Source organism: Halyomorpha halys, unplaced genomic scaffold (genome assembly GCF_000696795.3).
Source record: "Halyomorpha halys isolate HHAL.00 unplaced genomic scaffold, Hhal_1.1 Scaffold103.1, whole genome shotgun sequence".
Classification (NCBI taxonomy): domain Eukaryota; kingdom Metazoa; phylum Arthropoda; class Insecta; order Hemiptera; family Pentatomidae; genus Halyomorpha; species Halyomorpha halys.
The window spans coordinates 115,333-133,025 of NW_027115007.1; the positions used below are offsets into that span (position 1 = coordinate 115,333).

At 36.3% G+C, this 17,693-nt stretch overlaps 2 protein-coding genes across 2 annotated transcripts; one reads left to right on the top strand and one right to left on the bottom strand.

Annotated features, from left to right (window-relative positions):
• The first annotated feature begins 430 nt into the window (after positions 1 to 430).
• On the top strand, positions 431 to 9,340 carry LOC136796927 (putative ferric-chelate reductase 1). The gene is made up of 3 exons (XM_067052092.1): positions 431 to 461; positions 8,949 to 9,277; positions 9,335 to 9,340. The coding sequence occupies exons 1-3, from the start codon at positions 431 to 433 to the stop codon at positions 9,338 to 9,340; spliced, it is 366 nt and encodes a 121-aa protein (XP_066908193.1).
• A 3,799-nt stretch (positions 9,341 to 13,139) lies between these two features.
• LOC136796928 (uncharacterized) lies at positions 13,140 to 14,096 on the bottom strand. Its single transcript, XM_067052093.1, has one exon. The coding sequence runs from the start codon at positions 14,094 to 14,096 to the stop codon at positions 13,140 to 13,142; it is 957 nt and encodes a 318-aa protein (XP_066908194.1).
• Between the last annotated feature and the right edge of the window lie 3,597 nt (positions 14,097 to 17,693).

The window sequence follows — 17,693 nt, forward strand, 5'->3', positions numbered from 1 at the left end:
TTAGAGTGCTATGAAGCCGCTCTATCACTCCGCGGCACTTGTTGGGGAGTGTTGAGGTGCCTCACCTCTTCCAATATCCTCTTTGATGGTTGCATTGTCAAATTCTCTTTCACTATCCGAAGAAATTCTGTCGGGGATCCCATAAAATTGAAACCATGTCCGAAGGGCTCGTAAAACCGCCTCCGCTAATCAGTCCTGCACTGGGTATGCCATGTCCACCTTACTCAATATGTTAATAATTATGACCCACTTATGGCTTTTCCAGGTGAAAAAATCCACTGTAAGTCAGTGAGCGGCGTATCCGCGACAGGGGTCTCTTGAGCTGCACAGGGTGGGTGCCGATCATATTTCGTCCTGAGGCACAACTTGCATTTCCCAAGAATCTCTTGGATTTTGCGTTTCATGCCACATCAGAAATATTTGCGCCAAAATGCTTGTAGAGTCTCGTTTAGCCCAAAATGGTTAGTTTTTCCTTGGTGATAAGCTAAGGTTACCTCCTTTTGATGTTCCGGATTGTTGAAGTTCAGACCCTCAATGTTTAGAACTGCTGCTCTCACTATTCCGCTATTGGCCATAATTCAGTGAGAACAAAGAGAAAAGAAATTTTTTTTTTTTAGACTAAAAATTGTTCCAGTTTTAAAGTTCCCGGGTTGGTCGGCACCATTTAAGTATCATCGAGTGAAAACAGCATAAAGGGAATGAAATGACTCTCACGCGTTCCAGAAATAGAATGCTCTTTATTGAATCCAGTACTTCTATATATAAGTTACAGTCAGCTGGTACTTTGATGTCAGCTGACTGAGCAGATCAGCTGATCATGTGTATATATAAAGATGTGCTGAACCCAATAAAGCTAGGATGTTACAGCAGTTCAAACGTGTTACATCTTATTCCTTCTTCTCTTTTTTGACATTTTGCTTTCGCCAATACTTAACTTATAATAATAATAATAATCTTTATTTATTCTGAGATTAATCCCTTTAGAATAATTTACAGGCGTCAAAATTAGTCTTTAGAGCCTTAGAGTAAATTGCAAAATAGAGATGAAATTACAAGATGTCATGAAATAAAATAATACAATGAATTTAAAAAGATACAAATAAACAACAATAATTAACAGAATATATAAAATAATGATAAAAGAAATAAAATAAAACCACTTGTCATATCATAATATATATAATATCATTTTACTCAAGTGAGACTAAAAATAATAGGAGAGAGAGGAGTTGAAACGCTTGAAGTGCTGTCAAAGACTGATCTATTTGCGGAGCCTGTCCGTCTATATATATACAATAGGTCAGCTGTTCTCAATCAGCTGATATGGAACTGTCAGCTGACAGTCCGTAACTTATATACATATATATATAAGATACGTGATAGCGGGTTCTGAACTCAAAAGAAAAAAATGAAATAAGAAACGAGAAAATACGCTCACGGTTGCTGATAATAGGCTTTATTCTATTCAGTAATCCTATATTTATACATTCTCGAGTTGTTGAGAGAGGGAGTTAGGTATTAACATTTATATTACACACCCTGTAAATATAATTCTCTCCTGCTAGTTTACGAACAATACCTCGTAAACTCAAAAACAAAACAAATAAGAAGAAATCACAAAAGTATTAATGATTATATTATAAATCGTAGTCACCCAGAATAGACCCTCATAGCGCAGGGATTCCTTACCCCTGTTGGAACTCAAACGGCGACATACAACCGTTCCGATTTTGACCGGAATACCATACCATACCATACCGGGAGTTGTTCGCTGAGGGTACTGTGGAGCCTTTCAATACCTTCTCGGCTCTTTGGATGTCCTAAGGTGTTGAGGTGCCACACCACCGACAAGATTTTCATCTCTTCCCTGATATTTGCATTTTCAAACTCTCTTTCACTGTCTGACGAGATTCTATCCGGTACGCCGTAAAACTGGAACCACGTGCGTAGGGTTCTTAACACCGATTCTGCTGATCTCTCATTCACTGGGTTCGCCACAGCTTAGTTTGCTAAATACGTCTATCACTGTGACCCAGTTGTTTCCCTTCCAAGTAAACGAACCCACTTGAAGATCACTAAGTGGTGCTTCTGCAGTGGGCGTCTCCTTCTGGATCGCTTAAGGAGGGTGTCTGTCATATTTCGCTGTCAAGCATACGTCACAACTGCCGATGGTTTCATGAATTGTGCGCTTCATACCCCACCAGGAGTATCGATGGTGCAACGCCTGTAGCATTTGGTTCAGCTCTCTATGGTTGACCTTTTATCGTTCCGCGCCACGGAGAGATTCTGCCACATCGTACAGCGTATAAACAACTGGTCGACCCTAATCTGTTCCATACTCCAAAGACGCCGAATTTTATCCCACAGCAATGCATTTCCTACTTATAGATGATGGATTTGTCCGGCCATCGATGCATCTTTTAGTGCTCTGCAGATTTGGTTCTCCCTGAGACTAGGCTGGGAGCATATAGTCACAATATTACTGCTGGCTTATTTTCCATGCACCACCATTAGTAGCCCCAAGGTTCTGGTTTTCCATATGATTTGGAGACTTTATAAATTTATCATTAATGATTTCATCAATTTCTTCTATCTCGGTCGGACTTTCCAAAGTTGAGCATTTATCTTCGGATGTCTCTCCTCTGTTTTCCGATTCTTCTGTACCTGGTTGTTGTTCTTCTTCCGGGGTTCACTCTCTCAAGAACTGTCTAGCATGTCCAGATGGTTCTCCCTGATTATCCTCGATCGCATTGACCATTATTTCCTTTGAGAGCCAGTCTGCAACAACATTGTCTTTACCAGGCTTGTATGTGACGTCAATATTATACTGGTTGAGTATCTCCTTCCATCTGGTGATACGCGCGGATGACTTTCATTTTCCGTACCCACTGCAAAAGTCAATAATCAGTGTGGCCCCTAAAACGCCTTCCAAACACATAGGGCCGGAAATATTCCACTGCCCACACGATTCCTAGAAGTTCCCGTTCTAAGACGCTGTATCTGGCTTCTGCTTCTGTGAGACGCTAAATGGCATATGCTACAGGACGCTCTCCCTTAACTGGGGGGATTTATTATAATTAATAAATTATAATTCATATATGAATATAGATTAAGTAATATAATTATATAATATTTAATTATAAGTAATATAATTATATAATCTTTGAAGTTATATTGTTGTAATATTATTAATTGACTGACGTACCATTAGCAATGGGGTTTGCTAGTCACTTGGAACAATTGTATTTCTTAAGGTTAATCGTATCATTTTTAAAGTTAACAACATTCTGTGTTATAACTATCGATTCTAAATTTTTCCTCGTTCTACTTTTTTTTGCTCTATCCAAAATTTGTATTTTATTAAAACCAAATTTATGATTCTTAATAATACCGTAGTACCTTTCTTAATAGTGCCATCCCATTTATATTTATGGGGTTTTCACCATTTTGTTTTTGTGTTATTTTTGTTATTTTTAGAACTGTGATGTTTTTCCAAATTTATTCAGTAAGTGTTGATTAATTAGGAATCAAGGTCCATACAATGGCACTGTATTTGCGGATTTTTAAAAAAATTTGGTCCGTGGCGATTTTCCAAACTCAAACAAACCCACCGCCTTTGTTTCTATATATTCCTAAATGCAAACTCCTTATTTAACAGATAAAACTGAATAAGTTTCTATAAGAGGCTGATAGCAAGGAAAAAACACCTAAAGCCATTCTTAACTTTTTGGAAGTCATGTATATTCTCATTCATGTAAAATGACAAATGTCCTAAAAAAAATTGTATTTAAATTTCAGTATAAAATCTACTCTTTACAATTATTCTTTAAAATACAGGCCATGATTATCAAATACTTTCACCCATTTTTCTACTAGATATTGGATTTGGTGATGGTGACACCAGTCGTTGATTTTCGAAGTGAAAAATACCTTATATATACCCCACCAGGAGTATCGACGGCGCAACGTTAAATTAACTGGTTAAAATAGTTTCCTGTGAAACAATGATGATATGAAAAATATTATATTCATTGAAATGAATTTCCATGCCCTGTTTTAAGTTCTAGAAACATTTTACATAAGTTCTCTAAAATCAGTTTAGTTGAAAACAAGTTCCATACCATTAATTTTTATGGGTAATTTTCATTATCTTTACGAGAAGATAAGGAATGACGAAGGATATTTTTCGATTGTTGCGATGCAATAATCCTGTAATTATTTACCAAACACATTAAATTATGTTATTCATATTTATGCTTTCCAAGTATTGTGCAAAATATTCATTTTCAAAGAAGTGAAAAATGTTTAGCTGATATTTAATCGTTCAGAAAGTTATTCCTTAAAATAAAAAAAAGCAAAAAAAATCTATACTGAGTGTGTATTTATTATATCATAAATGTATAAATACATCGTGTATTTATAATACTTAATTCACTATAAATAGAGAAGAATCTCAAAAAGCTTGTATTTTGAACATTGTTTCATGTTTTAATTATAAAACTTTACTGTTACAAGCAGAAAATGTTCTTAGGACCTTTGATCACGAGGTACCTACTTCATAGGGTATGTGTATGCCAGTATGCGTTTGGAAGCTCAATAGGGAACACTATTACATACATATATAATTTTTAAATGATTATCTTCCTATCATATTGATATAATGTATTATATTAATAAATTTTTAATAATAGCTAAATATTTAGTTGAGTGGAGTTTCTTTTGGATTACCAATGATATAATTCCTAATTATATTGTCTCCTAAGGGCAACTAAATAGACATTCAAAATCCACTAAATATATGAGAATAGGTGAAAAACAATTATTTTTTTCAAGCTTAAACTTTTTTTATTTTTATTTATTTTTTAATAATTTATTTATTGTTATTTACAACTGTATACACATATATACAACAAGTAAATTTGCTGTAGGTGACATAGTGACAACACATACAAGCATGTGGAGAATCTACCCACTGATAGAACTCTAATAACATTTCTAGAAGAGAAGATCTCGAGGCCATCTTCTTTTCAGACACCTAGGAGGATTATTAGGTAATGAAGGAGAAGCCAGGTAGAAACAAGTGGATTTGGGTGGTTGAGAAGTTTGTTATAGAAGGAATGGTATCTGGATCTGGCCAAATCGGCAACATATGGAACATTGAGGTGCTAATGGATGACTTGATTTGTGACCAAGTAAGGAGCATTAAGGATTTTACGAAGGATTTTGGACTGTAAGGATTGGATTCTGGAATTGATGGTTTAGTGGAGCCCCAAGGCTCAACTCCGTATGTCCAGACAGGCCTTATAATAGTCATGTAGATCAGTCTTTTGTAATGAATTGGCAATTTAGACCGTTTGTCTAGTAAATGTTGCAATAGTCGGAATCCACGAGCAGTTTCTTGTCATTTTATCTTGTATGAGGATTCCATGTGAGTCGTTTGTCGAGATGTAGTCCTAAGTAACGGATCTGTTCGACAGGAATAAGTGGGGTATTATTAAAGGATACTGTAGGGCAAGAGGTCATGGGTTTACGTTGAAGGGTAAATGTTATTTGGTGGGATTTATTGGAATTTATTTTAATCCTCCAGTTTTGGAACCATTCAAGCTTAAACTTGAAAACCGCCGTTCAACACTCCCAACAAGTCGCCCAAAGGAGGCTGCTATCGCCGTTCCACACTCCCAACAAGTTGCCCCAGGGAGGCTGCTGTCGCCGTTCCACACTCCCAACAAGTTACCCCTGGGAGGCTGCTGTCGACGTTTAACACTCAACAAGTTGCCCCAGGGAGGCTGCTGTCAACGTTTAACACTCTCAACAAGTAGTCCCAGGGAGGCTGCTATCGACGTTTAACACTCAACAAGTTGCCCCGGGGAGGCTGCTGTCAACGTTTAACACTCAACAAGTTGCCCCAGGGAGACTGCTATCGACGTTTAACACTCTCAACAAGTTGCCCCGGGGAGGCTGCTGTCAACGTTTAACACTCAACAAGTTGCCCCAGGGAGACTGCTATCGACGTTTAACACTCAACAAGTTGCCCCGGGGAGGCTGCTGTCAACGTTTAACATTCAACAAGTTGCCCCAGGGAGGCTGCTGTCAACGTTTAACACTCTCAACAAGTAGTCCCAGGGAGGCTGCTATCGACGTTTAACACTCTCAGAAAGTTGCTACTAGGAGGCTGTTGTCGACGTTTAACACTCTCAACAAGTTGCCCCAGAGAGGATGCTATCGCCGTTCCACACTCCCAACAAGTTACCCCAGGGAGGCTACTGTCGACGTTTAACACTCAACAAGTTGCCCCATGAAGGCTGCAGTCGACGTTTAACACTCTCAACAAGTTTCCCCCAGGAGGCTGCTGTCAACGTTTAACACTCAACAAGTTGCCCCATGAAGGCTGCAGTCGACGTTTAACAGTCTCAACAAGTTTCCCCCAGGAGGCTGCTGTCGACGTTTAACACTCTCAACAAGTTTCCCCCAGGAGGCTGCTGTCAACGTTTAACACTCTCAACAAGTAGTCCCAGGGAGGCTGTTGTCGACGTTTAACACTCTCAACAAGTTGCCCCAGGGAGGCTGCTGTCGACGTTTAACACTCAACAAGTTACCCCATGAAGGCTGCAGTCGACGTTTAACAGTCTCAACAGGTTTCCCCCAGGAGACTGCTGTCGACATTTAACACTCTCAAGAAGTTTCCCCCAGGAGGCTGCTGTCAACGTTAACACTCTCAACAAGTAGTCCCAGGGAGGCTGCTATCGACGTTTAACACTCTCAACAAGTTGCCACAAGGAGGCTGTTGGCGACGTTTAACACTCTCAACAAGTTGCCCCAGAGAGGATGCTATCGCCGTTCCACACTCCCAACAAGTTACCCCAGAGAGGATGCTATCGCCGTTCCACACTCCCAACTAGTTACCCCAGAGAGGATGCTATCGCCGTTCCACACTCCCAACAATTTGCCCCAGGGAGGCAGCTGTTGACGTTGCACACTTTCAACAAGTTGCCGCAAGGTGGCTGCAGTCGACGTTTAACACTCTCAACAAGTTGCCCCCAGGAGGCTGCTGTCGACATTTAGCACTCAACATGTTGCCCCAGGGAGCCTGCTGTCGACGTTTAACACTCCCAACAAGTTGCTCCAAGGAGGTTGCTTTCGACGTTTAACACTCTCAACAAGTTGCCCCAAGGAAGCTGCTCTCGACGTATAACACTCTCTACATGTTGCCCCAGGGAGGCTGCATTCGACGTTTACCACTCTCAACAAGTTGTCCCAAGGGGGCTGCTGTCGACGTTTAACACTCTCAACAACTTGAGAAAAACCAAAAAACTAGTTCTATTTTGGCTTGTATTTCTTGGTGGCCCCAAGGAATAAATAGTGAATTTCATATTCTAGAAACTATTAAATATATGTGTATATATAGTTGACCGCAAAGTTTTAAAAATGAGAAGATGGTCAGTGTTGAGGTAAAAAAAAAAACAAATTGTATAAAATTATTTTAATGTCTGACGTTTCGCCCCACTTTGCAGGGCTTCATTAGGGCTAAAAGATACAAAAAAAAGAAAACTGAGAATATTACAACAATAAGATACAATAAGGTAATTTAAGCTAGGATAAATATTATGTGAAAATAAAGTATTAATTAAAGTATACACTTATCATTATCATCACCTATATTGTTAACATTCTATTAACATACAATTTTTCACTTATGTGTACAGTTGTTATCATTGTCTAATTATTTTTCTTATTTATTTCTTTGTAATTTTTTTTTTAATACTGTTTATCTATTTTTACTTATCATTAGTTACTTCTTTTACTATCATTGTTATTATATCCTATATTGTATTAACAACCCTAACTATATTTTCTTCAGTATATACTCGTATTATTAGTAACGATATGTATCATTCTAATTTTACTTAGTTATTCCTAAATTAGAAAATTATCATAGTTATCATTATTATCATATTTCTGTATCTTGCTCTTATTATTTTTCATTTTTCGTCATACCTTTATGACTACTTCCTGTGTACGCGAAGTATTTGAAATAGAAATATTGCCGTTAAACGACTGGCCACCTCCTCACTCCTCCACGCTTCCGTTTCATTGTTGCCTTATGTTCAACCGTTCGCTTTGAACAGGTAGGTGGTCTTGATTTGTTCTTTGCTCATTTATTATTATTTAATATCATTATTTTTATTTTTATTTTTATTTATTCTTTCAATACGTTTATTTAATCTCTACTTTCTTCTTCTTCTTTTTTTTTTTTTCCCATATTGTTTTTGTTTTATGTACATCTCCCTGTACTTTTATAACTGTATATTTTACTTATTTTTAAAAACTTTTTACTCTTACCATTTTTACTTATTTTTTATTCTTATCATTGTTTATTCAAGTTTATTTTATACTGATACTATTTTATGCCTTCCTTCCTTTTATTTATATTTAATTTCTTATCACTTTATTTTTACATAATATTTATCCTAGCTTAAATTACCTTATTGTTGTAATATTCTCAGTTTTCTTTTTTTTTTTTTGTATCATTTTAGCCCTGATGAAGTCCTGCAAAGTGAGGCGAAACGTCGGACATTAAAAGAGTTTTATACTATTTGTTCTTTTTTTTACCGCAACCCTGACCATCTTCTTATATTTAGAAACTATTAAATATTCGTCCTTCGTTTGGTAATTAGTAGTACTATAAACTCTTCAGCAAAAAGTGACCAAGCTTTTACCATTTTTAGTCTGTGAAGCAATCATTTTAAATTAGTAATATAGTTGATTATCCATATATTTTAATTAAGAGAAATATATTTATTCCCAAATCCGAAGAAAAATGTCATTAAAACTGGCAATTTAAAATGTTCCCGATTTATTATTACTTTTCAATTTCAAAAGCTTTCAAATATAACCTCAAAGTAATAGAGATCAAAAACAAATAAACATATCTTCTTTTTCGTTTTCAGGAATGCAAAAATGGCAAGTGCCAATTCTACTGGTCACCAATTTCCTGCTTACAGACTCCTTCAAATCTGGTGCACCCGTTTCCAAATGCTCAACAATGATCCCTCACCATAGAGATAATGCTCCACAGATTGTACCATCTCCATTCATACTTGATGCTGATCCAACAAACTCAGAAAACGGGCTATATAAAATAAAACTTCATAGTAGTAACAGAGATCATTTCGCTGGGTTTTTCATTCAAGCTAGAGTCTCAAGCGACAACAAGACAGTTGGTTCTTTTACAGAGTTTCCTGATGACGCAAAAGCGATAAATTGTCTAGAAATAGCGGTAAGTATAGTTCATATATGTTTTTCATTATATTAAGTATGTATTATATTCACCTAGGACTAAAAACATTGGACCTTTAGTTTCAATTGTTCATTCTTTCGATAATAATTTCCAACAAAATAAGTTCGATTATTCAACTGAACTTATTATAAGTTAGACAAGTATGATATAACATTATTAGATATGTTGGTGCTCTATTCCGTATTATCTATTTATTGGATTAATTATTTTTATTTTAAGCCTTTTGTTTGACATTTTAATTTATAACGTACTCATTCCTTGTCAAATGAAACAGGTCATGACCGGGGTGGGTACCTATTCAGATTGAGATGGACTGCCGCAAAATCAGTTCTATTGCTATACTGATAGGCCTTGGTTATTTGTTTAATAATTCCTTAACTCGAGTAACTAAATTTAAAATTAACTCAACTCAACGATTAACTAATCATTCTCGAGACATCTAGTCTCAAACATAGTTTTGTAGAATACCTATCTATTTCATTTTTTTCTGACTTGGAGAATTGATTCGGGAAGTCTATAGAACGATAGGTTTAAATGGAAAAAGTATTACAATCAGTATTAAACTATATTAAAAATACAACCTACTCATAATATTGTAGAATGATACGGGTTAATTTTTTTAATATATAAGTATCATACAAATCTCATTCTTGATTTATTTATTTTTTCCAGTATGCTACGTATAACAGCTCAAGGGAGGATACTTTCTCCAGTGTAATTATCCACCATCTTTTAAATTTTAAAAGATAGAAGAGCATTGGTGCTCCAATAAATCATCGCATTCCGCTCGTATCCATTCCATACTGTCCACAATCCTTCTTAAAATCCTCTTAAAGTCCATAGGCACCCCCCATGCTCTTTACTTTGTCACAAATCAAGTCATCCATCAGAACCTCAATGTTCCATATGTTGCCGATTTGGCCAGAACCAGATACCAATCCTTCCATGATAAACTTCTCAATCCCCCAAACTCACTTATTTCTAACCTGGCTTCTCCTTCAATACCTGATCTCCCTAGGCGTCATAAAGATGATTGCCCTGACATCTTCTTCTCTAGTAATGTTATTGGAGTTCCATCAATGGGTAGATTCTCCACTTTGTAGCATGTCATTTTATATCTAATAGCAAATTTACTAGTTTTATATAGTTTATTACAAATTTAAATAACAATAAATAAATTATATAAAAAAAAGATATGATGTGGAATAGCCCTTTATATTTTTTATTTATTAGTATCATTTATATTGAGGAGTATTTTAAAACCAATTAGGGCATTCCTTCATCGCTAAGATTTTATAGAATCGGTCTGGTAATGAAAAAAAAAATTCTTAAATTTCAAAAAAAATAAATTTAAACATTTTTTTTTTTTTTTTTGGGGGGGGGAGGTGTTGAAATAGGTTGTTAATAGTATTTTAGATACGATACGAAAATTTTCTCCCTACTTTCATGTCTTGAATAGTTTTCGAGACAAATATTTTTAAAGGTGTTAATCAATTTTTTAGTTGCACTCGGATATTTTGAATAGGTCAAAATAACTTGACAAAAACTATAAATGAAATGGAAAAAAATGGAGGTTTTATCCAAACCTGTTTCGTTCAACTCTTTATTGAGAAATACTTGTATATACCTAAAACATTTAGCAGCCAGCTGTGTGGAACAGAGTCAAAGGCCTTTTTATAATCAATCCAAGATATAAAAAGACTTCCCTGTTTTTTCGAGACTTGTGCAGCAATGAACGAATCTATAACTAAGATCTCCTTACAACCCCTAGCCCGCTTTTTGCACCCTAGCTGTTCTATGTGTTGGCTATTCAATTCAATCGCCAATTCCTGATATTTCCTTAGTTGTTATTATTATGGTCGTTTGTTCTCGCTATTCCGGGTTGCGTATCTGAGGTGGGAAACCTAGAAGTCCAACCACCTTCATATTTTTTTTTATTTATTTATTTATTTTATTTTTTTTCAAATATTTAAAAATTTTCGCACTATACGTGCAGTGTCTAAGAGAACTGATTGTTGAGCCTCTCTCAGCACATCCATAGGCACCCCCCAAACCATTCATGCCTGCCACTGTTGATTTTGGTATGAGACTATTCGTTGATATTATGAATGGAATAGTGGTAATTCCTTCCAATTTATACATTTCTTTCAATTCTATCGCCAATTCCTGGTATTTCCTCAGTTTTCTCCCATAGTGGAGCTTACATTATTATCGTTGGGGATCCCAACATCAATAAGTTCTGCTTTCTTTTTTCTTAGGTCTATAAGGAGGAAGTTTCCTCCTCCTTCTGATTTTGTTTCCTACGCAAAGCTGCCTCGCTATATCTCCTTATTATATCTCTTTTATTATTATTATTATGTAGATAACGATTAGTGGTATTGACCATCTGCCAGTCGTTCATTTTGTGATACGATTGTTGATTCAACACCATTGCCCAGATTAAGTGCAGTTAAACCAGAGTTCAACCCGAGTTGTTAGAGATAAACCCCGGTTGTTTTGAGGGAACGTATTGGCGTAGGGTCTCTTCCTGTTTGTGGCAAGCTTCTTCAATATTTAGCAATCCACGTCCTCCTTCTTTTCGGGTGGAGAATGTCTCTCCTCCAAGCTCGAGTTCGAACTATTGGCCGGTAAACGTTGCAACCTTGCGGTCCTTGACGACTGGGTAGTGCCGCTCGCTCCACTATTCCCTGAAGGAAGCTGTCCACTATTCCCGCCCGATGCAGCTCCAGTATCGGGCTCGTCCGAGGCTAATCTTCTATTTCTTAGCTCGATATTTAATGGGTGAGTGCATTTTATTAGCCGTCCCTATGGTGGGGAACAGACGCTGACCAGGTCACCGCCCAATATGGGAACCGTCGCACCTGGATTTAGCTAGTTTTGGTCTACCCTGGATATTTTATTTCCCCAGTATCCATTATATCTGATGAACATCCCCCTACCCGGGGAGGCGCCCGATGGAGGACTAGCAATCTCTCACGGGTTATTATTACTAAGGCTTCGTGTTGGCTAAGTCTTCATTATTATTATTTTCTAGATGACGATTGGTGGTATTGGCATCGAACTTTCGTGTTGGCTAAGCCTGTATTATTATTATTTTCTAGATAACGATTTGTTGTATTGGCATCGAACCATCGGGTTAGCTAAGCCTTTATTATTATTCGGTTTTTCTCGTTATTGAGGGTTGAATATATGAGGTGGGGGACCTAGAAGTCCAACAACCTTTATATTTTGTTTATTTATTTATTTTATCTTTTCATATACTTAAAACCTTTCGCACTATACGTGCTGTGTGGTTGCCTCGTCCTTGGTATTGAGTTTGTAGCCCACTTGGTTCCTACGCAGTATCCGACTTAGTGGGAACAGCGCCATACAAAACCACAATGGGCTAAGGCAATCTCCTTGGTATAAACCCTCATAATTTTTATATGGTTATTACCAGGGGTCACTCCTATTTTCAACTTAGTCATCCAGCCTGCCATCAAATTCGTGAGTAGTTCACTTACTTTAGTTTGGACCTTATATATATCCAATACTTTGAGCAGCCAACTGTGTGGTACAGAATCGAAAGCCTTCCTATAATCGATCCACGCCATTGAAAGGTTTCACTGCCACTGTGCTGCAATGAAGGAATCCATTACTAAAAGCTCTTTGCAACCCCTAGCTCCTTTTTTGCACCCTAGTTGTTCGCTGGGTATCATGCCATTAGATTTGAGGTGTTCGTATATCTTCGATGCCAAGATAGAAGTAAGAATTTTATAGATACCATTCAAGCAAGTTATTGGCCGGAAATCTTCGGATCGTAAATTCGGCCCATCCTTCTTGGGGATTGGGAGCAAATAAGTTATGCCGTCTGAGAAATCTTCTGGGGAGCCTGCTTGCCATCTAGTACATCCTGGAAGCCATTGGCCAGTAATTGGTACAAACGAAACCTTTTAATCCAGTAATTCTGAATTCCGTCAGAGCCTGGAGCCCTCCCATTTTTCATGTTGCTGACTGTTTCCATTACATCATATACACTAATAGTCACTTCAGGCATCTCTGAAGCATTCTCGAAGCTTCGCATTTCCTCTTCTATCCAAGAGGCGTTTTCGTTGTGGCAAGCTGATTTTTCCCACACATTCCTCCAGTAGACCTCAATATCATCGGGGTAATGAATTGTTGATTTACCATTTTGTCCAAGACTTCTGTAAAATTGGCGTTCATTCTGTTTGATAAGCTGATTCTGATGTCTGCGTAAAGCTTCCTCAGTATATCTACGCACCCGGTTCGCATATACTGCCAGTTTCTGTTTCAAGTAATTCAGGTGTAGTGTTAGCTTATCAAATAATTCGGATTCCAGTACTGTACCCAAGTTTTGTACAATGATCTCGTCTATTTTCTTCTTTGTCTTGGGTCTTGTGTTGTGAGGATTTCGAATATAATTTGAAATAACACCAATTTTTTCCCGCAAGTTATTAATTTTTCGTTGAAGCCTTTTTTTCCACTGTGGTATTTCCTTACAGCCTCTTTGAGTTTTACTGTTTCTACCATCTTCTAATTTTTTTCCAAGTTCTAATATAACTGTTTTGGAAGCGATATATATCCAATGTGAAATATCCTGAAGTCCATTTATCAGGACTAAATGTTCCTGGATCACATTATTCATTAAGCAGGTTAGCTTCCGCATGTTCTTATTGTATGACACTCTGGGTAACGGTGGTCTTTCTCGAAGCGGTATCCCATGAAGCAGCACATGCTCAGTCAAAACAGATTCACTTAGTCTGTTTTTTAATTCTATGTCATCTTCCAATCCTGACATCTATGCCGACCGATGTACTGATTCTAACTGCTGGCTCTAGAGACATTCTAATATTCAGCGTCCTATCATTTTCAGAAATCTCTGCATCATTTTCAGTGGCCATTAATCAACGAGCTTCTTCTTTAAGATGTTGGAGATCTATGGAGGTTAAAAACTTTCTTGATAATATCACTCTAACCTGATTACTTAGCCTCTGCCTTCTTATATTTACATTTGGGAAGTACTGATTCCAATATCTCTGGATTCGATTAAGATATCCTGTTTTTTTCTTTTTCGAGGTTTGTAGCCAAATAGTATGCACGGATGACAGCCTTGTTCATATCTGGCGTCCATTTCATCCTTTTTGCTCCTCTTGGTCTCAGTTGCCGACTTCGCGCGGGTGGGGAATGTCTCTCCTCCAAGCTCAAACTCGAACTATAGGCCAGTGAACGTTGCAACCTTGCGGATCCTGACGACAGGGTAGTGCCGTTCGTTATTATTCTTCTTCTTATTAGATTGAAAACAGTGAAAGATGAAATATAATATCATGTAGGTTAGAAGATGTGTATAATATAAGATATGCAAGTAGTGTCTAAAAAACTGAAAAAATAAATAAATAAATTGAATCTACAAATTGAACAATATGACAGAGAAAAATTAAGTGTATATATGTAATATAATTTAAGTGTAAACAATATATTTTGTACTTTAATCATACTACTAAAGCATAATATAGGATATTTATTTTTTAATATCTTCATGAAATTTAAAGGTATATTATGTTTCGAACACTGGTAACATATAAAAAATAAAATAAAACACATTACAAAAGAAAACAATTTATTTTATTTGAATATGATACACACATTTGTTTAAATAAATGTCAGATCGTCTTTATTTTGTATTCTTCCATTGTAAATTAAAGAAATTATTTCATTGCTATTGTTGACAGCATCGATATCTTCAGGTGACATCTTAAAACGTGTTGGGAGGAATATTCTGAAGGAGTTACCATGGTTCTTTAACGTAGCGACCAACGTAATTCCAAACTTCGTATTTATATGCTCCAACTCTCCGATGATGTATGGCCGTCCAATTTCTATATCAATCAATTTATGCACTAGACTAGGATCATCATTTAGTTGTTTTAAGACGGCTTTAAAATTTTTTCTAGATCTAAAAACAAAACAATTTAAATAAATGTCAATTAATTTTACATAAGTATTGTTCACAGTTTTATTTAAAATAAGGTATGATTAGAAGACTAGATATATTTACGATATCATGATGATTGAGATGAAGTATACTCCGGTCGGATGTTAGAGCAATAGTGAAACTGAAGCAGCTATTTGATATTAAGTTAGTAAAGCTAGAGATTGTATTGCGCATGCACTACCCTCTCCACATGACCCATTCCTTCATCGCCTCTCCCTATTTCATCTTAACTCACTCATCTAATTTCAAATCATCCTGAGTACTCCGGACCGCCATTTTATTTTTCTGATGTTTCAAATATTTGTGGATTTTCATAAGGGCTAAGCGTGCCTCGACACCATTTTATGTGGATTTTCATAGGGGCTGTGTGTGTCCGGACGTTATTTTATTTTTCTTTCATTTTGTTCACCCCACCACCCATCGAAAGGCTAGGTAACCACTTTTTATACTATAACCTTCCACCGTCATTCTTCTTTTCTTGCAATTTGAGTGTTTACCCCCACCACTTATCGAAGGCTGAGTGTACCCGGACGCCATTTTGTCTTTCGTTTGTTTATCCTCATCCCCCATTGATGTATCAAATACCCACTATAACCCCCCTCCGCCATTTCGTTTTTTCCCTCCGGGAGTGTTATCCCTCTTCAATGTCATCTGTCCCGAATACTTTAGCTTTAAAAACCTCTTTTGCCAAACCGCTATCGAGGATGTCTCAGTCTTGTAGAGTCAGCGTACCTTTTACGACCACCTTCTTATCAAACTAGTTTTTTTTGCTTTGTTTTTTTATTCGAAAGCAGAACTTTACTAGTAGTTACAAGAAGAAACTATATTAGTTTAGAAAAAATAACTTTCACTTATATTGAAATATGAATAATTGATCTTATGAAATATATGTTCCTTTTATTTCGATGAAATTTCCATTTTTTGTGTTACTTAAGGATTATGAGGTATCAATAATGATGATGTAAATCATTCCCAGCTGTTACGTAACCCTCATCAATCCAATGGAATACTTAGTTATAGACGCAGATTGTGTTATCAATTGAAGAAATTATTTCATAGCTGTTATTGAAAGCATTGATATCTTCACCGACATCTTAAAACTTATTGGGATGAATATTCTGAAATTTCATCATACCCTCTCCCTATTCCCTCTTACGACCACTCATATAGTTTTAAATTATCAACTAAGTATAATATGACAACATAATTTTAATATTAGAATATTACTAATAACTACCATTTGACTTTGAACTAAGTATAACGGTAATTTTAAAACATAAACACTAATATAGGGCTAGTTAATCCTCTCTTATCTGTTAATTCTTCCGGTGGAGCAAAGAAACTTTGAAGCAACAGTTAATGAACTATTGGGAGTAGGATATTTGACGTCATTATTATCAGCTAATAAAATTACCAGACTTGCTAATCTTTCGCATCTTGTTATTGTTTTTCTTAATTCTAATCCTTATGCAGCCTTCCTGAACTATCTTAGTCCTATTTACTAACTCCAATTTATTATTTATTTCCGTTAGCTTATTCCATTCATGATTAAATGTATGTAGGTATTTTTTGTATGTATATACGAGTATTATTCGTTAGAGAGCAGAACTTAAGTCACTTGTCACATGATCCATAGCGCTAATTTTGAATTTAAATTTAAATAAACCACCAATGGGTTGTTCGTTCCTAAGATTTTCAAGTGTATATGAAACATACAACACTTTTACTTATCTATTATTATTTGTATATATTTATTATTTGTACAGTTGTAAATCACATTAAATAAATAAATAAATAATATTTAGAAAGCTTCTATTTCAACACCTACACATCCTTCATTACGTTCAATACTTTCCCTTACCACTGTCTTACCACATTCCCTCACACCTTTCAAATAATCAACTGTTTACATTATATTTTTTATCCCTACCTATATATAACCTTCCTAATTTTTAGTGGTGAGGGTAAACACTCAAATTGCAAGAAAAGAAGAATGACGGTGGAAGGTTATAGTATAAAAAGTGGTTACCTAGCCTTTCGATGGGTGGTGGTGTGAACAAAATAAAATAACGTCCGGACACACACAGCCCGTATGAAAATCCACATAAAATGGCGTCGAGACACACTTAGCCCTTATGAAAATCCACAATTATTTGAAACATCAGAAAAATAAAATGGCGGCCCGGCACACTCAGGATGATTTGAAATTAGATGAGTGAGTTAAGGGGAAATAGAGAGAGGGGATGATGGAATGGATCATATGGAGAGGGTAGTGCATGCGCTATACAATCTCTAACTTTACTAACTTAATATCAAATTGCTGCTTAAGGCTAAATGTACCGCTCCCTGGGACGCACCAGAATTTACTCCTGAACGGATGGTCCGATTTCGGATCTGTAAAGT